Source organism: Salvelinus alpinus, chromosome 32 (genome assembly GCF_045679555.1).
Source record: "Salvelinus alpinus chromosome 32, SLU_Salpinus.1, whole genome shotgun sequence".
In the NCBI taxonomy this organism is placed as follows: Eukaryota; Metazoa; Chordata; class Actinopteri; order Salmoniformes; family Salmonidae; genus Salvelinus; species Salvelinus alpinus.
Genome location: NC_092117.1, coordinates 21,978,672 through 22,002,229, shown reverse-complemented (window position 1 = coordinate 22,002,229; position 23,558 = coordinate 21,978,672). Strand labels below are relative to the sequence as shown.

General features: G+C 41.5%; 3 protein-coding genes across 6 annotated transcripts in view; 2 read left to right on the top strand and 1 right to left on the bottom strand.

Annotated features, from left to right (window-relative positions):
- LOC139562459 (regulator of G-protein signaling 7-like) overlaps window positions 1–10,174 on the top strand; it is a 55,978-nt gene extending 45,804 nt beyond the window's left edge. Inside the window, exons 10-18 of one of the 3 annotated variants that reach the window (XM_071380180.1) lie at window positions 754–828; window positions 935–1,033; window positions 1,208–1,269; window positions 1,664–1,774; window positions 2,014–2,139; window positions 3,416–3,602; window positions 3,784–3,873; window positions 7,812–7,848; window positions 8,278–10,174. In XM_071380180.1, the coding sequence (XP_071236281.1) occupies window positions 754–828; window positions 935–1,033; window positions 1,208–1,269; window positions 1,664–1,774; window positions 2,014–2,139; window positions 3,416–3,602; window positions 3,784–3,873; window positions 7,812–7,832 (771 nt within the window). In that variant the 3' untranslated portion in view covers window positions 7,833–7,848; window positions 8,278–10,174. The other 2 variants (XM_071380179.1, XM_071380178.1) reach the window with 2 other exon arrangements.
- Window positions 10,175–10,309: 135 nt separating this feature from the next.
- LOC139562461 (gremlin-2-like) lies at window positions 10,310–17,481 on the top strand. Its single transcript, XM_071380181.1, has 2 exons — window positions 10,310–10,960; window positions 16,172–17,481. Exon 2 carries the CDS (start codon window positions 16,173–16,175, stop codon window positions 16,725–16,727), a length of 555 nt encoding a protein of 184 aa, XP_071236282.1. The 5' UTR covers window positions 10,310–10,960; window position 16,172; the 3' UTR covers window positions 16,728–17,481.
- A 110-nt stretch (window positions 17,482–17,591) lies between these two features.
- Window positions 17,592–23,558, bottom strand: part of LOC139562458 (formin-2-like) — a 60,758-nt gene continuing 54,791 nt past the window's right edge. For both annotated transcript variants that reach the window (XM_071380176.1, XM_071380177.1), the window contains exons 16-18: window positions 23,006–23,155; window positions 19,995–20,076; window positions 17,592–18,699 (exon numbers count right to left, since the gene is read on the bottom strand). In XM_071380176.1, the coding sequence (XP_071236277.1) occupies window positions 18,673–18,699; window positions 19,995–20,076; window positions 23,006–23,155 (259 nt within the window). In that variant the 3' untranslated portion in view covers window positions 17,592–18,672. The remainder of the gene's footprint in view (window positions 18,700–19,994; window positions 20,077–23,005; window positions 23,156–23,558) is intronic.

Here is a 23,558-nt window from a genome sequence, read left to right as displayed (position 1 = left end):
TTATCTTAGAAATTCAAAATACATGGCATAGATTTTTTTTTATTCTATGATTTTTGTAAATGTTAAAGAACTTAACCTGTGCTTTCTTCAGTCTACGAAGCAATTTATTTCTCTATTCAATGTGAATAATGTTCAATGTGAATAATGTTTAATATGAATAATGTGAGGGGTTTGGATAATCGTACAACTTTTTGCTTGGTAAAGGCAGAGCTTTTTGTCTTTCTTCTTTGCCTGCCGTATTATCAAAATGTTATTATTGTACCGTCAATTCCTAAAAAATTTGGTATTCACCTGCAGCTCTCCAGGGGTCTTTATGACCTCATCATCCATTCAGACACACTTCCTTCTTAGTAATATCTTCCACTAGGGAATGGAGCCGCTTCCCTGGAAAAATCCAGCTCCATGAGCTTAATTGGAAAATAACAGGATCAATTCATGCATGCTTGGAACATTATAATCAGGTTCCTTTCTGATTTCACAGCAGCCTCGTCAAACCAATTAGCCACCGTGGTCCTGGAGGATACCTTAATTGTGCCCCTTGTTTGATCATGCAGGACGCACAGACAATATGTTTTACATTAATATTTTACTAGATCATGTTTGACTGAGTGTGTAGCAAAGTGCAATAGAAGAAGCTGGTTTTCTGGGTTCCCTAAACAGTCCTACCTGAGCTGCTCGGGAATCAATAGGAAGAAGCAGAGAATGCTCCCTGAAGGGCTTGTTTTTCTTCTGTTCATTTCTGTTGCTCTCCAGCCCGGATGTGTAAACACAACAGAAGTTGACATAAAGAAGTCCTCCAGAATGAAAAATCCCCAAAAGACAAGAAAGGTGACTTTTTCTATAAATCCATTCATTCTGAATAACAGGTCAACTGAAACACTGTTATTTTAAAATATTTGATTTTGGGTGGGTTCTGATTGTCTCTCTGTCTCAGTCAGTATACGGGCCTCAGAATGATGTGCGAACCCACAGCCCCACCCACACCCCTGCCCCAGAGGCCAAGCCAGCCACAGAGGAGCAGCTACAGGACCAGGTAATGTAGAAGCTGCTGGACTTCCAGGGTAGTTTCTCTTGAATTGCAAAATGTATGTTTGGAAAGAAACTGTTCTTTCCAAATGTACATTTAAGATGGCAACACTGTTACTGTCTTGTCAGTTCGACCAGTTTCCAGAAATTCACAAAATATTGTTTCCCCATGTTGTTCCAGATCAATTATTGGGGAGGGCAATTAGACAGACATCGACTGAAAATGTCCAAAGTGGCTGAGAGGTGAGCGAAGTTCTCCGTCTCTTCATTCTCCCCCCCATTAATCCCTTCACGAACTCTCTAAAACCTAATGTAGCCAGCAATTAAGAGCTTAGACAACCTTGAAAAGTGTTTAGCCCAAACAATACCTGCTGTGTATCATCAGCACTAAGGCTAATTGTAATTTCTTGTGCTGTTATGTAACACTGAACAGAGATTCCCATTCTCAGCTGCCTGGGTTACTCACCATTGTGTTAAAGCAAAGATACTGCATCACTTCCTGCTATCTTCGAAGATCAAATACTGTGTAGCATTGATGTTAGTCATATCCTGAGTTCCCCAGGCCGCACGATACATTGTCACGTTTTCTGTAGACTCTACCTGCCTGAACTGAAGAGTAAGGTGTCTTTCTTCACAGTTTGTTGGCCTATACAGAGCAGTATGTGGAATATGACCCCTTCATCACGTCAACCGACCCCTCCAACCCCTGGATCTCAGATGACACCGCAGTATGGGAGCTGGAGGCTAGGTGTGTCTTTTTCAAGTTTATTATTAAATCTCTGTGGTTATTCTGTGTTGATTTACACTGGTACAAGTAGTAAGTGGTACCAGTAAATGATTTGTGAGTTGCTCTGGATCAGACCATCTCCTGAGGGATGTCAGCTAAAGGTGTTTGTAGCTGTGTAGTATGGACTGTGTACTGTTAACTGTTCACTGAGGTTTTCCCTCTGTACACTGTGATGTCTGACTGCATGAGTCTCTCCCTAGTAAGGAGCCAGGTCAGCAGAGGGTGAAGAGGTGGGCGTTCGGCATCAACGAGGTTCTCAAGGATCAGGTGGGGAGGGAGCAGTTCCTCAAGTTCCTGGAGTCTGAGTTCAGCTCAGAGAACCTGAGGTAGGGGATACAGTGCACACACACACACACACACACACACACACACACACACACACACACACACACACACACACACACACACACACACACACACACACACACACACACACACACACACACACACACACACACACACACACACACACACACACACATTTAACGCACGTACACCCCCACATGCACACACTCTCACTTCTTTTCTTTCACACACAATCATAACCTATCCTTGCACTTCATTCACGCTTCCTGTACTTCCTCTTCTGGTACTTGTCTGAACTGTTTTGCCCAGAGCTAATCTTCAGGTCAATCTGGTAATGTAACTAAGTGAGTGTTGTTATTATCTAACAAAGTCAGAGGTGGAATTTAACACCTAATTGGTCACATTAATTACCCTAAAATTAGATGTGATGTTATCACCATTAGAGGACATAACTGAGCACTGAATTTATATTTCAGACAAATATTTTCAGACAAAACCTTTGCAGTACATATCCAGAAATTCCTATAAGAAACCATGTTGGGAAATGGCTTATCCTGGACAAGACATGCACAAGCATTCACACGTACAATATGTTGCTTGTCCTATATTAGCCTAAAGAGTGATAGAGAAAGACAAACATAGAGGGGTTCAAGTGATCATGTTTATAGTTAAAGGGAAAATCCACTCAAAATTATATTTAGGTATTTTTTAATTTGTCCACTGTTGATACAGTCCCAAAATGTTTTTCATGTCTATCAAGGCACAAGGCGAGACCCAGATACAGACACAGGAGGCAGATGGTTGGAGTCTTACAATGCTTATTAATCCAAAAAGGGGTAGGCAAGAGAATGGTTGTGGACAGGCAAAAGGTCAAAACCAGTTCAGAGTCCAATAGGTACTGAAGGGCAGGCAGATTCAAGGTCAGGGCAGGCAGGATGATCAAGCAGGCGGGAAAGTAGTCCAGAGTCAGGCAGTGGTCAAAACCAGGAAGACTAGCAAAAGAGAATAGAAAAGGAAAACTCTTGGTTGACTTGACTAAACATACAAGACGAACTGGCACAGAGAGACAGGAAACACAGGGATAAATACACTGGGGAAAATAAGCGACACCTGGAGGGGGTGGAGACAATCACAGAACAGGTGAAACAGATCAGTGCGTGACAATGTCAGCAGTCAAGTTTTCAAGATACTGGACTTTCAAGAAGCAAAGTGTCACCGGCCACATCATGATGATGATGATGATGATGATGCCAAATACAACTGTGTTATTCCCTGCCCCCATATTGTGTCCTGCAGGTTCTGGCTAGCGGTCCAGGAGGTAAAGAAGAGGCCCATCCGGGAGGTCCCGACCCGGGTTCAGGAGATCTGGCAGGAGTTCCTGGCCTCTGGAGCTCCCAGTGCCATCAACGTTGACTCAAAGAGTTATGACAAGACCACCCAGAACGTCAAGGACCCTGGACGCTATGCCTTTGAGGACGCACAGGTAACACTTTCGTAATATGTTAGTGAAATGTAGGGTAATTATAGGCAGGTTACTGACTTATGCCTGTAGTGTGTTTGGGATATCAGCTGGATAAGCTACTGTACTGTTGAGTACATTTGTGTCCACAGACAGTTACAACGTGACCATCACTGTGGTTGAAACATTTCCTTGTGGTTGACAGGATCACATCTTTAAGCTGATGAAGAGTGACTCCTACAGCCGCTTCATCCGTTCCAGTGCCTACCAGGAGCTGCTACAGGCCAAGAAAAAGGTAAGGTCTTCAAAGAATAAACATGGCTGTGTACACTGCTGTTCTCTGACCTGCCCTGCCTAGGACCTGGAACAATGACATTGGTGCCTCCAGCAGTGAAGGAATAACTACTGTAGCAGCATTTTCACATGCAAAGAAAATGCCTCATAAGGTGTCTGAACTGTAACGATGGTTGTGATAATGGGGTAATTAAGCAATAAGGCCTGAGGGGTTGTGGTATATGGCCAATATACCATGGCTAAGGGCTGTTCTTACGCACGACACAACGCGGAGTGCCTGGATACACTCCTTTGCCGTAGTATATTGGCCATATACCACAAACCCCCGAGGTGCCTTATTGCTATTATAAACTGGTTCCCAACGTAATTAGAGCAGTTAAAGTAAATGTTTTGTCTTACCCTTGGTATACGGTCTGATATACCAGGGCTATCAGCCAATCAGCATTCAGGTTTCGAACCAGCCAGTTTATAATTAACATGATAGTTCATTCATGATTTTCTATGATTTGGCTTATGTTTTGTGTTATGTCACGTATCACTGTATAATTCTCATCATAATCACATCAGCATATCCTTATCTTCGCTATTATTTTTCAAAGGGCCTCTCCTCACAGTTTAGTTTGTTTCCCATTACTTCACTTTTTGGTTTCAGCTCTGTCCTTCTTTTCTGGCTTTCCCTTTCTTTTTCGTCTTTTTTTTTGTTAAGTATGGAGGCATTCAGGACCGCAGAACTTCATTTGAGAAATTCACTCGAAATGTGGTAAGAGGACATGGGTTTTTCTGGTCGACCAACGGGCCTGTTCAGATAAAGCATATCCACTGCTTTATCACTCTCTCCTTCCCTCCCTCACCTCCCCTGGACACGGGCATGGTGACGTTTCATGACCATCTTTTTCAGGGCCTTGTCAACATGTACTGTGCCTCTCCTTTCCTTCCCTTTTGACTTTTATGTTGCAGTTATAGCACCAAGTAAGCTTTTCTAAGACTTTGTTAAAGGAATTATTGTGTTTCATTTGAGAAATTAGCCTATACAGTGTCTTCAGAAAGTTTTCATACCCCTTGATTTATTCCACATTTCGTTGTGTTACAGCCTGAATTGTTGCAAACAGGATGCATGTTTTGGAATATTTGTATTCTGTTCTGTCAATTAGGTAAGTATTGTAGATAACTACAATGTTGTCTCCTATCGCAGCCATTAAACTCTAACTGTTTTAAAGTCACCATTGGTGAAATCCCTGAGTGGTTTCCTTTCTCTCCGGCAACTGAGTTAGGAAGGACGCCTGTATCTTTACAGTGACTGGGTGTCTTGAGACACCATTAATAACTTCACCACGCTCAAAGGGATATTCAATGTCTGCTTTTTTTTTTTTTTTTACCCATCTACCAATAGGTGCCCTTTTCCGAGAGGCATTGAAAAACCTCCCTGGTCTTTGTGGTTGAATCTGTGTTTGAATTTCACTGCTCGACTGAGGGAGCTTACAGATAATTGTATGTGTGGGGAACAGAGATGAGGTAGTCATTCAAAAAATCATGTTAAACACTATTATTGCACACAGAGTGAGTCAATGCAACTTATTATGTGACTTGTTAAGTACATTTTTACTCCAGAATTTATTTAGGCTTGCCATAGCAAAGGGGTTGACCACTTATTGACTCAAGACATTTCAGTTTTTTGTTTTTAATTAATTTGTAAACATTTCTAAAAACATAATTCCACTTTGACATTATGGGGTATTGTGTGTAGTCCAGTGACAAAAAATCTCAATCTAATCCATTTTAAATGCAGGCTGTAACACAACAAAATGTGGGAAAAAATCAATGGGTGTGAATACTTTCTGAAAGGCACTGTATATTTCATGATTAACTGATTAATCAGACGTTAATTAATAAACAAATATTTATTCAACAATGGTAGTTAGACATTCATCATTCCATTTCAAGACTTAGATGCAATAGGAGCACAAGTATATCTGGATATAACCTACACATATTGGTTTATTATTCTTGTGAAATCATGTTTTTGTGTAGTTTGATACACAATGTTGCATTTGTTAACTCCTCTGAAATTTAAGGCTGGATTTAATCTGTATCGCAGAAGATCCGCGTTAAAATGTAAAGGTAATTTCCTTGAGCCCACATACAGTTGAAGTCGGAAGTTTACATACACCTCAGCCAAATACATTTAAACTCAGTTTTTCACAATTCCTGACATTTAATCCTAGTACAAATTCCCTGTTTTAGGTCAGTTAGGCTCACTACTTTATTTTAAGAATGTGAAATGTCAGAATAATAGCAAAGAGAATGATTTATTTAAGCTTTTATTTCTTTCATCACATTCCCAGTGGGTCAGAAGTTTACATCCACTTGGTAGCATTGCCTTTAAATTGTTTAACTTGGGTCAAACGTTTTGGGTAGCCTTCCACAAGCTTCCCACAATAAGTTGGGTGAATTTTGGCCCATTCCTCCTGACAGAGCTGGTGTAACTGAGTCAGGTTTGTAGGCCTCTTTGAGGTCAGGGCTTTGTGATGGCCACTCTAATACCTTGACTTTGTTGTCCTTAAGCCATTTTGCCACAACTTTGGAAGTATGCTTGGGGTTATTGTCCATTTGGAAGACCCATTTGCGACCAAGATATAACTTCCTGACTGAGGTCTTGAGATGTTGCTTCAATATATCCACATACTTTTCCACCCTCATGATGCCATCTATTTTGTGATGTGCACCAATCCCTCCTGCAGCAAAGCACCCCCACAACATAATGCTGCCACCCCCGTGCTTCCCGGTTGGGATGGTGTTCCTCGGCTTGCAAGCCTCCCCCTTTTTCCTCCAAACATAACGATGGTCATTATGGCCAAACAGTTCTATTTTGTTTCATCAGACCAGAGGACATTTCTCCAAAAAGTAAGATATTTGTCCCCATGTGCAGTTGCAAACCTGGCTTTGGCTTTTTTATGGCGGTTTTGGAGCAGTGGCTTCTTCCTTGCTGAGCGGCCTTACATGTTATGTCAGTATAGGACTCGTTTTACTGTGAATATAGATACTTTTGTACCCGTTTCCTCCACATCTTCACAAGGTCCTTTGTTGTTGTTCGGGGATTGATTTGCACTTTTCGCACCAAAGTACGCTCATCTCTAGGAGACAGAACGCATCTCCATCCTAAGCGGTATGACGGCTGCGTGGGCTCATGGTGTTTATACTTGCGTACTATTGTTTGTACAGATGAACGTGGTACCTTCAGGCATTTGGAAATTGCTCCCAAGGATGAACCAGACTTGTGGAGGTCTGCAATTTTTTTTCTGAAGTCTTGGCTGATTTCTTTTGATTTTTGAAGGTAGGCCTTGAAATACATCCACAGGTACAGGTCTCCAATTGACTCAAATTATGTCAATTAGCCTAACAGAAGCTTCTAAAGCCATAACATAATTTTCTGCAATTTTCCAAGCTGTTTAAAGGCACAGTCAACTTAGTGTATGTAAACTTCTGACCCACTGGAATTGTGATACAGTGAATTATAAGTGAAATAATCTGTCTGTAAATAATTGTTGGAAAAATTACTTGTGTCATGTACAAAGTAGATGTCCTAACCGATTTGCCAAAACTATAGTTTGTTAACAAGACATTTGTGGAGTGGTTGAAAAACGAGTTTTAATGACTCCACCCTAAGTGTATGTTAACTTCCGACTTCAGCTGTATGCAGCGTTTACTGTGAATGCAGTCTCCGCGAACGTGGGAACATTGCCTTTAAATTTCAATTAAGCTCTAACGTGGATCTTCCGTGATGCTTCTGCAATGCAGATTGAATCCAGCTTTTAGAGGAGTCAGCTGAGCTGTTAGAGGACAGAGGCATGTGACCTCTCCTGCATGTCTCACATTTTGGTCCCTGAAACCAACCTGCCAAAATGTCCTCCCTCATTCTGTGTTCTCTCCTTGTCCCCACAGAAAAGTAAGAACTTGTTTTGAAGGATTTTACATCCAGGTAATAATTTCAAAACTCAGTGCAGAGTGTTACAGTAAATTGCATGTGGTTGCTCATCTCACTGACTTTCATCCTCTCTGTGTTCTCCCTCACATTTTTGCATGGAGACAGCTCTTTTGACAGCTCTTGATGTAAACTATTCAATGAGTGAACTTTACTCAGATGAAGGAACCTACAGCATGTCTGACATACAGTATAACACAATAACACAGTATGATGCAAAATCATGTTGTACACTTGATGCCCATAGGATGTCAGTATAATCCAGACATTACGCACTTTCATATTCCGACCAGGTAGAACTCTCACTCTGCACAGACATTTCCACACGCTAGATTACAGGAGGATATTAGAGTGGATCTTAGATTACAGTAGACAATTGATCTTATTCTCCTTCTTTCTCTTTCTCCATCCCTCTTCTTCTCCCAGGGGAAATCCCTTACATCAAAGAGGCTGACCAACCTTGTGCCATCATGCTAAAATACAGCCACTCTGCAATATAGAGGAGGACCATTTCTACGTCATTTCTACGTCATTTCTACGTCATCGCCATCTGCTTTCCACTCAGACGATGAGCTGGGCAGTACATCAGATGTTGCATGTCCAAGGAGAAGGCTTGTTATTTCTTTTACCTGATCTATATCTACTATTGGCGAGGACATTCATTTTGGGACAGGTAGGCATTTTAGGACAGACATTGAGACTGGATAATGCCTTTACAGAAAGTCAGTGTCCAGTTACTTCCACCATATCTGATGGACACGCGTGTTCCTCTCCAGCTGAGCTAATGATGTCAGAAAGAAACGACAGCTTAACAGTAAAATCTAATCACAATATTATTATTATACAGTTCACGATCTGTAATCACACCTACTTTTGTCACGCTAAGGGAAGTGTTGTGCAGTATGCATATATATAAATTATTATGTTTATTTTGCATTGCTTTTATTGCACTACAGTAATTAGCACAGTTTTCATTACATGTGTAAAGTCTCATTCAAGCTGCTGTCTTTTGTCTTCTGTAGAACGCACTTCTTTGTTACTCTCTCCTGCATTTATTTTTATACCATATTTAAAGACACTTAAAAATGTATTAAAGTTGTCCCTTTATCTGTTTTTACTGTCCTGGTAATGAATCAATACATGTTGTAATGACTAGCAAGGAGTAGATGAACATACTGATCTGGAGTCATTGTTATAGCTCATGATTATTCTCACTGATCTGTCTGCTCAGGGCACAGACTGTCATCTGCAGTTTAGGTGTTGCCACTAGATGGTGGTAGATTTAACAGAGCATAACATACTGTAGTTTTGGGTATCCGTTAGATTAGAACTGGTCTTCGCTTATTTTACTATAATTTAAGGGAATAAGTTGTACATTTGCAAAAAATAATGCTTTGTTTGTTGATTTTGTTCAAATGTGTTATTTGTTAGCAATTTAGACATTTATTATACTGTACAAAATATGCTACCACAAAAAGTAAGGGCTCTATTCAATCCGTATCGAGGAAGTTCAGCGTTAGTGTGATTAAAATTTAAAGGCAATTTCCCCGTTTTAGCGGAGACTGCATTCCCGGTAAACGCTGGGTATGTCTGCTCAATCAGAAATTACCTTTACATTTCTAGAGCGCTAAGGGCTCGATTCAATCAGTAGCGCTGAAGATCTGCTTTATAGCGCGATTGAAATTGAAAGGTCATTTCCGATTGAGCTGACATATGCAGCATTTACCGTGAATGCAATTTCCACGAAAGGCAGGAACATTGCCTATGTCGCACTATATCGCACCAGAGCGTGGGTGTTCTGCCCTACGAAGTGAATTGAGCCCTAAGGCTTAATGGCGAATATCACTAACAGAGTTTTACAAAACATAACCTTGTCAGTTCAGGCCAGTCAGTATATTTAAGCCATGAGAAACCATGACTTAAGATATTAGTCATAGTATGGACAAAGACTGAGGCTTGAATTCAGCTGCTATAGTTTCCTGCTATTCTCTACTGGTAGGATCAAATGGTAATTGTTTAGACAGTGAAGTTTTTTTTGCGAATGTTTCAGATCTTTGACGGTGAATGACAGCCAGTGTTTTTTGTCTCAGTTCCAGTTCCCAGAACATCATTGTCTTTCTTCTTTATACCTAAACCAAAATAATGGGAATGGCAATTTCAAAGGGTCCTGTTGACATGTGAGTAGGCAGGAGTAAGAATGATTTATGGATTATGTGATTTCACACACCCATGTTTGGGAAAAAGGAACAATGTGTTGTGGTCTTATGAGAGTCTCAGAGAGAGCTGAGATGGATGTGTCAGATAAAAGTTTCCTTGAACTGGTCTTTGTTTCTTTGGTGGTGTGTGTTGAAGGCTTTCAGTGGTACTGGAACACCTAATCATTGAACCCACCTCATGGCCAAGGGAGAAGAAAGGTGGATAGGTGGAGAGAGAGAGAGAGAGAGAGAAATTAGTATGAAAGTTAGGGAGAGGTAGGGAAAGTGAGGGAGGAAATTGCGTGAAGGGGGCGATAGTGGGAGAGCAAGAGGGATTTGGGGTTTCAGAGTACGAGAGGGAGTGATAGAGTGAAGAAGGGAAGAGGGAGTGAGCAAGACTGACAGGGGATTCCAAGAGTGGAGAGTCAGCAGTGAGTATGTTTGTGGAAAGAGGAGGGAGGATAAGTATGCAGAGAAACAGAGAGGGTATGGGTGAGAGGTGAGGCTTGGTTTGATTCATGTTGTGATCAGAGCCAATAGAAAGCCCCCATCTATGTCTAGGGGGAAGCAGAAGTGAGACTCCAAACCCAGCTGGAAACACACAGAGACACCGAACTAGAATACTGAGACACAGAAACCCAATGGCATAGAAAGACAGATTACAAAGAGAGGAGAAAGAGATATGTACATATTTTGAGATAAATATGGATTATTAATAAACTCAAAGATACAGACTCAGTGGAGAGAAACAGGACCACAGACCTTGGGACACTCAGCTGAAAGTCCACCTCAGGAACCCCTGCTGTTCCAATGGAAACCAACACCAGGATTCCCTCTACAGGACCAGTAAGGGTGGACAGCTACCCCTAACTGAGACAGGGTCACCCCACTGTCCTGGGACACGGTGGCAAGAGGTACAGTCACTGTCTTCCTCCTTCTGTTCATACAGTAGTCTTGGTGGCTGGTCAGTTATTCAGGCTGGAGAGCAACAGGTATAGAGGGTGAGATTCAATCACAGGAAGCATTTTCCTGAATGTTTATGGAAGTGAGTGCTTTCAGTGAGTTAATGGGTGTGTGGGTGATTGTTGATTTGGCTAATGAATGAAAGACTGTATTAGTGATAAATTATTTGGCGTGTGTAGATGTGGGAGAAACTATAGCATTAAGGTAAGAATGTAACTTTGTGTCACAGTGTAAATCCATCAGTGTGTAAGAGAGACTGTAGCCTTGTTTATACCTGGTGCTAACATGGGTCATTTGTGCTGATCTTGTCTAAATTCTGATTGTGCCCACATTTCCAGAAATGTGTCTACAAATGGTATTAAAATGTATCTGTTATCCGTCCACTGTGTCTGCATTGTGACCAGATTTCCTGGTCCCTTCCTTTACGCACATTTCACAGATATTCTTTCAAAATAATATGTATTTATTTATTGTAAGATACATAGTGATGTAGTCAGTCAATAGTGCCACCTGTCAATGCTTTCAGAGAGCGGAATAATAATGATTTAAATGGTTTCTCTGTCCAGATCTGTCTACACTTGTAAGATATCCAGACACCATGCATGTCTGACTTCCTCTAGAGGTGGACAGGATGATCTGATCACAATCAGATCACGATGTGTCTTTTGATTGTCTACACCTGTCTAAAAATGTGGGCACAATCAGAATGTGGAAAATATCAGGAATAATTATGCAAGTTAGAAGCAGGTATTAACGGGACTTGTGAATATGTGAGAGACAGATTAATTACATGTGTGGGTGAGAGTTTGCGTGTGTAAGCGTTGTGTGAGTAGTGAGCTTGGCTTCTGATCCGATTCACCGCTCTGGTGACGGCTCCACCTTGGACTGATAGCTCTGATTCCAAAGAGGATTTAGGCAAGACACATCTTTGTCCTAATATAAACCCTTTGATATAAACCCTTCCCCACACTCTATTTCCAGTTTAATCCAAAGAGCTCTTTGTTAATTAATATTAGATTTAAATTTCCGAAAACTGTGTGTTTGTAATATTGGAACAATGCATTTAGCATGCTATTCACCTGGTATTCGTTCAGGGTGGAAATCTAAGAAATGAAGGTGTGTCTACAGATGAACCATATTTTGATATAATTCCTTCATAATTCCACCGCCTTTACAAGCAAAGGAAACCATGAATAACGTCGAGCGAACCTGCCGGTTCCAAGTGGAAAAAGCCTTTACTTTGCGATTGAAATAACATTCTCGTTGCACTGCAATTTATACGTGTTTAAGAGCTATTGTTAAGAGCTAAATGAGTATGAGTACACCCAAGCTGTAGGTTTCTTTTAGACCTGAATCTGCCGAGTAGATTTTTTGAATTTCTCATTTTTATTATACAATTTGTATCATATTAAATATTAGCCATTATCGGGAGCCACCATCAGTAATACCCACATACATTTATAACTGTCACTTTAGTGTTTGTTTTCTTCAATTTGTAGTTTACATTTTGCATCATTCTATTCCGTTGACCTTTCTTTTCTCTGTCATGTCCAAGTTGTTCCTGAGGGTCGCTATTAGTGCATGATATTAGGATGACGTTGTGCAGTAATTTGGAACATGTAGCCTATTTGAATCATTATGGAACTCAGACCACACCTACTGTAGCAGGTTCAACCTGGAGCCTGACGCACAGTTCACAACGACTGGATGGTTGATATACAGTTCCATGATTAGTGAGGATTAGGGTACATTTATAGGATTATTGTTCAATCCCTACTGGGGGGTCAGGTGCTTTCGGAAGATGGGCAGGGATTCTGCTGTCCTAGCTTAACCGGGAAGCTAGTTCCACCATTGAGGTACCAGGACAGAGAAGAGCTTGGACTGGGCTGAGCGGGAGCTGCCATCCCGTAGGGTTGGGAGGGCCAAGAGGCCAGAGGTGGCAGAAATACTGTGTACCTAATTAAAGATACACAGTATTTAAAGGGACGGCTTACGATAAATGTACTGAAAACCCTATTGAATGAAAACTCCTAGAGAAAATGTGTTGGCAAACGATTGGGAGTGTTTTCAGCAGTTGAATTACATTTATCCAGCGTGCGCAAGGGAACAACGCCTGCAAAGCCCATTACTCAACTTCATAAGGTAATACCAACTGGTGAGAAGTGGGTAGGAAAGGCGTGCGTGAGAAAGGCGTAATTTCCTAAATTAGAATCGGGCCCTATATGAGCCACGTTACAATTCCCACCATGTGGGTTAACCCTATTGGTGCGATGTGTAGGGTGTTAGACTTTCAGGCCAGCAAGCCGGGTTTACTTCCCTGCCCGGTCATTCTCTACAATATGTTGCTCTCACTCTGTGTGTGTACTGTTAAGTGCGGGGTAAATATCTCTACTAATAACGAGGGGGATGGAGAGCAAAGTGCCTCTCCTAACTGCTGGAGACTTGGAGACCAGCAGAGCATCTCTCAGCTGGCAGTAATTATGAAAATAGATTGTGGTGACAAATGGCTGTCCAAACAGCTCAGGGGCATGTTGGCGTTGGACACATTCAACCCAAGCTCCTCAAAATGGACATTTTCACAGTTAATGAGCCAGAGGAGGACAGTTTGGGGAAATGCAAGCCACAAATGGAGATAATGACTTCTAATATAATTGCCTTCATGTAAAAACACAGCGTTTTGTTTTCTGTGTGTGAGCTTTGGCCTGTTGAATTGAATACAATAATTGACGTCAGTTATCCTGTTCTTGTCATTGCTAACACTTTATCTCAGGGCCCATGTGGAAGGTACTGCTTTGAGCTTATTGACTGAATAATTAGCAGATTGCATTATTGAAGAACCCTTGGCCTGACATGGTTGATCTGCTACGATAGAGACGCTGGTACTTTGGTGCAGACGGAAAGTTCATCCAAGTGTAGCCGCCCACTGCGGTCAGTAAAGCTCAAGTTGCCATTGGCAATTCTTACTCTGGGAGATGGCTATCCCAGTTTTGTTTTTGGAGTCCATTATTTGTAGACCTGAGGTCTGAGACGGTTCATTCAAGCGTATAGAGCCTGGTATTTGTGGTTGTGATACAACATGCAGTGGCCCTGTAAGTGGACAGATAGCATGGTCCAGTTCAGCTCTGTCTCACCGATAATACAAAAACCACAGTCTCCCTCCGGCTCAGACTCTATGATGATTGGTGAGAGAGAGAGTCAGGGGGGTGGATGAGGGGGGCCGCAAGCAGTAAAGTCAGGGCTAAAGAGTTTGTTTTGTTTTCCAACAGTCTCTCTGTACACTATCATTATCCCCCCACTTCCCCCCCAACCTCCAAACCGCAATTTGTCTTGCTGGGAGATTGATGACGATAGCTGGCAGGGTCGTCTGTATCATACTTAGGCAAAGTTTGGAAGTGGAGAAGGACTGAAGCACTGACTGTATAACATATCTGTCATCTGCTGTGTACACAGTCAGGATATCCCTCCAACCCCTAGGGCCTTTAAACTCACCAGACCTGGGCTAGTCTTCTTAACTAATGAAGGGGAAATAGAGAGGGAAAACTTTGCAGGAAGCCCACTGTGTTGGATTGAGTTCATCCATTCTGATCAGTAGTCACTGGATGTTTTTAGGGACAAATGCATTTGTTTAACTGGTGAGTAGATCATTGAATGATGGAGGAGGGTCATGACATTGAGATGCAGTGGGGACAGAAGGAAACATCATCATTACGTTTGACACTGTGTGGTCAAGTGTGTGTGTGTAAGAGATGTGTCCTTATGATAGAGTTGAGACAGACTTAGTCGTGCGTAACTTGAACTTTCACAGAAATCTCCTACTGACATCAATGCATGCTAGCCCTGCACCATCCTCATGGTTGCTGGGTATACCAGTACCTAGCCCTCCACCATCCTCATGGTTCCTCAGTACCTAGCCCTCCACCATCCTCATGGTTCCTGGCTCGGCTGTTCTATACTTCATTACTTTCTGATCATAGACACAGCTGCCCAATAGATTACTGTGAACATTGGGACAGTTTCATTGAGACAGAGAGGTTAACAGGGCAGAGCGCCATGACCCAGGGTCAAGAGCAGAAACTAAACAGAGACAGAAATCCAAAGTGGATCATGATAAAGTCATTGTCCTACGTCCAATTGTGTTGTCCCACTTCCAGGAAATGGAGAAGGGATGCACAATTTGCACAGCAAAGAAGTCTTTCAGGGAATTGGAGCAGCCAATGGCTTTGGAGGGCTTTTGGTCCGCATTCAGAATTCTTACTTTATACTGTATATGCAATTCAAGAACAACATCTGTTGCAAAGATTTGAGTGATTGACAAATTGTACTGGCATTAATACAGATACATACCAGTAATTTTCTTTCCCAACAAAGGTATTCAACTTAAAGCATACTTCCTTTTCCCAGTAGAAATCAGAAAGACAAATAACTTTTTTTTGGATTACATTGTGAATTGTATGTGTGTGTGAGCGTTTATGCATGTGTTTATGTGTGTTTATGGAGAGTTTCATCTCGGTCTCACATCTGCCAGTCGGCAGTGTGGAGAGAGACACAGACAGAGCAGTTTATAGTGCTCATAGGGCTTAGGGCTTGGTCACAGAGTGGGAATGGAGACCCACAGGGTACTCTTCTCCTCCCCTAATAACATTCAGATGGGCCTGCTAATGCATGTTTACATATCTGCGGCATAGTTCATGACTAGAGTAAGCAAAGCCCTAATTATTTTACCCGGCGACGAGACCAATAAAATCAACTTCCTTTTCTCGTTATGGGTGTTTAAGGGTTTCCTTTGATGGCAAGACATGTTTATTTTTGGAAGAGTTCTGTAGCTGAGAAGAAAGCAAATATAAGTATTGACACAGACGTTGACAAGATGATCGATTGATTAACTCAATGATGCCTTAAAGGGCAGAGTGAAGAGGAGGGGGAAGTTCAATATGACATGTGAACATTCACACACATACATAGGCTAAACACCAAAGCATACACACACAGATGGAGTGCTGTTACACTGGAATAGCTTCAGGATTGAGACATACCCAGTAGACTCAACCTCGCTACATTCTTAAACCAATACATTCTAGTCACAGTATAGTCACTGTTTATGTACAAGGCTCAATCTTAGTTTTGTAGCACTGAAACTAACCTTTCTGTCTAATTTTTCCCAGAATGTTTTGGAGAATCACTCTGCCGGTCCTACTGGCTGGGGTGCTCTGTGTTGCCACAGACACCAGGAAGCCCCGCCCCCAGGGCTCCATCCCCTCACTTTTCAAGACCAAAGGCAACCTGTCGGAGCGTCAGCGCCTGTTGCCGCGGAAACCCGAAGTCCTTTCGTCAAGTCGGGAGGCCCTGGTGGTCACGGAGCGCCGGTACCTCCGACGTGACTGGTGCAAGACACAACCCCTGCGCCAGACAGTGAGCGAGGAGGGCTGTCGGAGTCGTACGGTGGTCAACCGCTTCTGCTATGGCCAGTGTAACTCCTTCTACATCCCCCGCCACATGAGCCCTAGCTCAAATCAAGGCCCGGGGTCCGGCCGGAAGAACCACAACAAGGCCCAAGAGCCCTTCCAGTCCTGTTCCTTCTGCAGGCCGCACCGCATCACCCAGCTCACTGTGCAGCTGGACTGTCCGGGGCTGCAACCAGCCTTTCGCCATCGCAAGGTGCAGCGTGTCAAACAGTGTCGCTGTATGTCGGTGGATGTGAGTGGTAACGGAAAACTGTGAGGAATTCTTTGGAACCAGACCATGACAGTCACCATGGACACTAATGTGACTGTGAAAGTGAACGTTAACATGAACATGAATAGCGCAGACATGACAGGGGACAAGCTAGTAGTACCTCTCCCCTATATTGGACTATTCTGCATTATCACTTTGTACACAGGTCTACTGGTCACACAAAATGAACCCTACAGGTACTGGTAGTACAGAGTGGCCCATCTATTAGCCCTTTGACTATATGGACAGCTATGGTGAAAACTACAAATTGCAGACATAAATGGATGCATTGCACAACACCAACTGAAGCACAGACATGTTTCAGTTCAACACAGTCAGTCATATAAAACAACTTGGTCCTTTGACTCTATACAAACTTGTAATATTACCTTACCTATGGCCATGGACTGATGGCCCCTTCCAGCTGGCCTTTGGGACAGTTGGGACATATAAAACCATAAACACAGCACCAAGTTCTAGACTGAAAGTGGAGCTCTTAAGCTGTCTATGGCATGCTGTGGACTGGGCTTACCTGGGGGAACTGTCCAGCCAATAGGGCTTCAGACTGAGAAAAAATAACCTAGTCTGTCTAAGTATCTGCCTGTGGATTTAAGAGCCACCTGTGAAATAATTCACACAAATATCAAGCTAGCCAGTAAAGAAATTATATTATTATTTTCATGTATAACTGTTGTACTATAAATATATATGTATATGTCAATGGATAAGTATATATATAAAATCTATTTCATGTGAAACATCTGTGTGGTCTGAATGCAAACAATGTCGTGGCATTAAAGGATATGGTTGACTAATGATGGTTGAGAAGAATAGGCTCAACAACTATTCAGAAAAAGACTTTCAGGATGATTCATCTTCAATAAATAGTATTTTATCAGGAACAAAGGCGTTATTGCAAATGGGTACACAGTCACCAACAGCTCTACAAGGCTCATACAGAACATAGAACAGGAAAACAATTCAAACATACAAATCATACAGGATATGTCACATACAGATTGCATATCATTTTACATGTAATGTGGATAAGGTTATTTTTTAAAGTTGTATTTTACATCAGTATTACTCACTGAATAATATTATTTCAATATGTAGCTATGGTTCCATAATAAAAAACAATAGAGTATGATGTGAAACCCTCATGACCTACTAAATACCTTGGTACTAAATACCTTAGTAAGCTAAACTCAAGTCATGGTTAAGTTCATGATTTATTGCATAAACTACAACTGTACATCACGTATCATCCTTCTATGAAACTACAGTGTATGATAAACTGATGATTGTCACAATGCAAGTTTTCACTAAGCAGGTATGGTTTCCATACAGGTTGTATTGTAATGTAGATTAATTTAATTGGCTCATTTGTCATTAACTAGCTCAGTGTGCTATAAAGGCACTTGACTTGCTGTCTGGTAAGCAAATATATATACAAGCTCACTCTTGTACTCCTTTTTATACTGGAAGGCAGTGCAGGGATGGATAGAAATGGCTTATTGAAACATGATTGTATTAACTGGTGTCTTCTATCAAATGCTCCAGGGGATAGGCTGGATACCAGAACATGTGTGTCGCACTGTAAAACGATGCATTTCTCATTAAAATGGCATCTGTCCAAAAATAATTAACTGTTTGATTAATTCTACAATACTTACTTTGGACAGCACAATACTTTCTTTGGACTTGGGAGAAATCTCTCATTGACAGATTGCGCCAAAGCATGGTACCGTGTTTATATCAAACTTTCCAACAAGGTAACAACCTGTTGGGCATACTTACATGTATAACCAGTTGGATGACAGAAATAAACTATTAAAAAAAGAAAAGAACATAACATATTTTTAAATACAATAGCTAAAAAGACATATCAGATCGTGTTGATCACACTTGTGCAAACTTTTCCTGGGTAAGACTTCTCCAGTCCATTGGGTCAGATCTTCTGACCGAGTTTGGCTTTCTGTGGAATAAAAACAGATGGAAGTGAGTTTCAGACATTACAATGGGGCACATAAATGAATTCACCCCCGCATTTTGACACTAAAATAAAGTGGTGACGGGGGTGGAGGGGGGATTTCTACAGAGATTTTAAAAACGAGGAGTGAGAAGGGGGAAAATACAGATGTAGGATCTCGGCTTATAACCAAAAGCACTCACAAACTTCTACAGATGCACAATCGAGAGCATCCTGTCGGGCTGTATCACCGCCTGGTACGGCAACTGCTCCGCCCACAACCGTAAGGCTCTCCAGAGGGTAGTGAGGTCTGCACAACGCATCACCGGGGGCAAACTACCTGCCCTCCAGGACACATACACCACCCGATGTCACAGGAAGGCCATAAAGATCATCAAGGACAACAACCACCCGAGCCACTGCCTGTTCACCCCGCTATCATCCAGAAGGCGAGGTCAGTACAGGTGCATCAAAGAAGGGACCGAGAGACTGAAAAACAGCTTCGATCTCAAGGCCATCATTAAACAGCCACCACTAACATTTAGTGGCCGCTGCCAACATACTGATTCAACTCCAGCCACTTTAATAATGGGAATTGATGGAAATTATGTAAAAATGTATCACTAGCCACTTTAAACAATGCCACTTAATATAATGTTTACATACCCTACATTACTCATCTCATATGTATATGTATATACTGTACTCTATATCATCTACTGCATCTTGCCATCTTTATGTAATACATGTATCACTAGCCACTTTAAACTATGCCACTTTATGTTTACATACCCTACATTACTCATCTCATATGTATAGACTGTACACTATACCATCTAATGCATCTTGCCTATGCCGTTCTGTACCATCAGTCATTCATATATCTTTATGTACATATTCTTAATTCCTTTACACTTGTGTGTATAAGGTAGTAGTTGTGGAATTGTTAGGTTAGATTACTTGTTGGTTATTACTGCATTGTCGGAACTAGAAGCACAAGCATTTCGCTACACTCGCATTAACATCTGCTAACCATGTGTATGTGACAAATAAAATTTGATTTGATTTGATTTGAATTTGATCACTCCTTTGTTGTTGAGAATTTTCCATGCAGATGAGCTTCGTGATTTACATAAATCGACTATTCATTAAAATCCTATTATTATTTTCTGTGACAGTAAAGGTCAAATTAAGTTCCTACATCTGTATTTTATGAGGAATAAGGAGTCAGAAGATATACAGAAAGCGGTTAGGAGAAAAGGGTTTAGGAAAAAGGAAAAAGAGACTTAAAGAGAACTCACTATTCCAGAGGACTGTTTGGGTTTGACGCTGTACGAGACCTTCTCTCTGGCTTGTTTGAAAACCTCCTCTGCCGTTTTCAGTCTGAAAAGACACCACTAGTTTCAGCCATGCATTTGTAATATACACACGCTTGCATTTGAAATGTACCTTCTCCTAGAAATGGAGATAAGGTATGTTTGCAGTAGTAAAAGGTCAGGCAACTCAGCAGTGAGGTTTTCCAGGCAAGGTTTGGGTCTCTGCTGTTTATACAGGAGAAAGTTATGGGTGACCAGTTCCAATGTTTTAAGAAGCCCCTTTCTGATCCACTGTGATGATAGCGACAGGTTTAAACCATTCAGTGGCCTGACTCTCAACACTGCACACTGTAAAAAAATACATTCTAGACCAGTAAATTCACGTGTGTGCGTGTTTGTCCAAATTTGGTATGCCTTTGTAGTAAGTCAGGTTGGGGGGGCTCTACATTTCCCAATTGTCTAGATGGTGGTATGCCAAATAGGTAATGATTACAACTTTGTTTTAATCATTTCCCGCAAATTAACAAAACACAAGACATTACTTTTTATTTTTACAAATACATATCACAATGTAATCTACATCCAGCAGAACGAAACAATTAGCATTTGTTGACTTTTCAAATGTTATCTCCAAAACCATCAAACCACTGGAAGCTAACAGAATCGCTCATGTGTTCTTTTCATTATTGGGGTTATGAAACCGATCTGGGTCGTTTCAACCCTTCTCTTTCTTATCTTGTCTATGAATTTGAATGACTCTGATAGGATCTAATAGTGAACATGTGATGCATGCTATTGAAAACTCATGTTTGGGGATCATTCATTCCAACACTGAAGATTCAACACTCATCTATGGCAACTCCTGACTTTCTGCTTGATATTGACCTCACAGGGTAGGTTCAATAGAAATATGAGTATATCTATATGAATCAAAATGTAAGTTTGTCTGATCCATTTCCCTTCTACGAGATTATTACATTAAACATGTACTGCATTCTGGGATTAATGGTGATCGGTTGCTTCAGCATCCTTGGTTGTTACAACACACAGCATTCTCTATTGTTTCAAGGGGAGTCGAAGAGCTCAAGGTGCACTACATTTGACCTCAGTCAAGGTGCTTTATTCTTCACATTAAGCTGACAGATGACTTCACATGGCTTGTCAAGGTAATGTGCTTGGTGTGCTTGAAGGTGAATGTGAAACAGTAGGTTCATTGTGTTTCAGGGAGATATACAGTGCCTTCGGGAAAAGTATTCAGACCTTATTCTAAAATTGATTAAATCGTTTTTTGTCATTAATCTACACACAATACCCCATAATGTCAAAGCAAAAATAGGTTTTTAGAAATGTTTGCTAATTTATTAAAAGTGAAAAAGTGAAATATGACATTTACATAAGTTTTCAGACCCTTTACTCAGTACTTTGTTGAAGCACCTTTGGCAGCGATTACAGAATCGAGTCTTCTTGGGTATGATGCTACAAGCTTGGCACACCTGTATTTGGAGAGTTTCTCCAATTATTCTCTGCAGATCCTCTCAAGCTCTGTCAGGCGTTGCTTCAAAGCTATTGTCAGGTATCTCCACAGATGTTCGATCGGGTTCAAGCACATGCTCTGGTTGGGCCACTCAAGGACATTCAGAACTTGTCGAGAAGTCACTCCTGCATTGTCTTGTCTGTGTGCTTAGGGTCATTGTCCTTTTGGAATGTTAACATTCGCCCCAGTCTGATGTCCTGAGAGCTCTGGAGCAGGTTTTCATCAAGGATCCCTCTGTACTTTTCTCCATTCATATTTCTCTCGATCTTGACTAGTCTCCCTGTCCCTGCCGCTGAAAAACATCCCCACAGCATTATGCTGCCACCACCATGCTTCACCGTAGGGATGGTGCCAGGTTTCCTCGAGATGTGATGCTTGGCATTCAGGCCAAAGAGTTCAATCTTGGTTTCATCAGACCAGAGAATCTTGTCATCTCATGGTCTGAGAGTCTTTAGGGCTGTTATGTGCCTTTTACTGAGGAGTGGCTTCCATCTGACCACACTACCATAAAGGCCTGATTGGTGGAGTGCTGCAGAGATGGTTGTCCTTCTGGAAGGTTCTCCCATCTCCACAGAGGAACTCTAGAGCTCTGTCAGAGTGTCCTTTGGGTTCTTGATCATCTCCCTGACCAAGGCCCTTCTCCCCGATTTATGAGTTTGACCGGGCGGCCAGCTCTAGGAAGAGCCTTGGTGGTTCCAAACTTCTTACATTTAAGAATGATGGAGGCCGCTGTGTTCTTGGTGACCTTCAATTCTGCAGACATGGCCCCATCCAACCTGACAAAGCTTGAGAGGATCTGCAGAGAATAATGGGAGAAACTCCTGAAATATAGGTGTGCCAAGCTTGTAGCATCCATAATAAATACAATACAAACACACAATCCTGTCTCGGACCTCTACGGACAATTCCTTTGACAGGGCTAGGTTTTTGATCTGACATGCACTGTCAACTGTCGACCTTATATAGACAGGTCGATCTCTTTCCAAATCATGTCCAATCAATTGAATTTACCACAGGTGGACTCCAATCAAGTTGTAGAAACATCTCAAGGATGATCAATGGAAACAGGATGCACCTGAGCTCAATTTCGAGTCTAATAGCAAAGGGTTTATTTTTAATAAATGTGCAAACATTTCTAAAAACCTGTTTTTGCTTTGTCATGATGGTGTATTGTGTGTAGATTGCTATTTTTTTCTAATCCATTTTAGAATAAGGCTGTAACGTAATAAAATGTGGAAAAAGTCAAAGCTCTGAATACTTTCCGAAGGCCTATAGTAGTAAAAGTAGACATGTAGATTTGACATGTACCGTACAGTCGATCTGTGGTAGGTCTGTAGAAGTTCAGAACATATATTGTACAACCCTCCCCAAAGTAAGACCCAGCAAAGAGTGGCTTTCATTGAATAGGATGGACTCAACGCACATAAAATAACTGCAAAACACCGCTTGCACCAATCCTTACCGCTCCTGTAACCTCAGTTTGTTTTCCTTCTTCCAAAGATCTTTGAAATCAGTGGAGAACTCATGCCACACAGAAAACAGCGTGTTGGGAGAGACTTCCTTCTCGCCCGCCTTGGCCTTGACTGAAAAGAACACACTCAGCTCCAAAAAACTGAGGATAGAGAGAACAAAAACATTACATCAAACCCAAAATACCCAAATTACAATAGTAGATTACAGAAACACTAAGTTATTGTGAAACCTGTAGGCTTATAATAAATATGTGAAATGTGAAAGTTAATCTTAGAAAAATAAGAGCATTTCAGAAAAACACTTGATATGGAAGTATGCTAAGTAAAGGTGACTGGGCATTTCAGAACACAAAGAAATACTAGAATGTATTAGCTGGCACAATCACATTCTTTCCTAACTCAATAACATAAAGTGATATTCTCCCTCCACACATAACATTCCAGATGAAAAGGTTATAAACCCTTTAAAGGGAATGAATCTCACTGTGCTCAAGTCTCAGAGACAACACATAAAGGGAGAGAGAGACAAACACATAAATAAAA

Coding starts and splice junctions, on each gene's coding strand:
- LOC139562461 (XM_071380181.1), top strand. CDS start 16,173: ATGTTTTGGAGAATCACTCTGCCGGTCCTACTGGCTGGGGTGCTCTGT.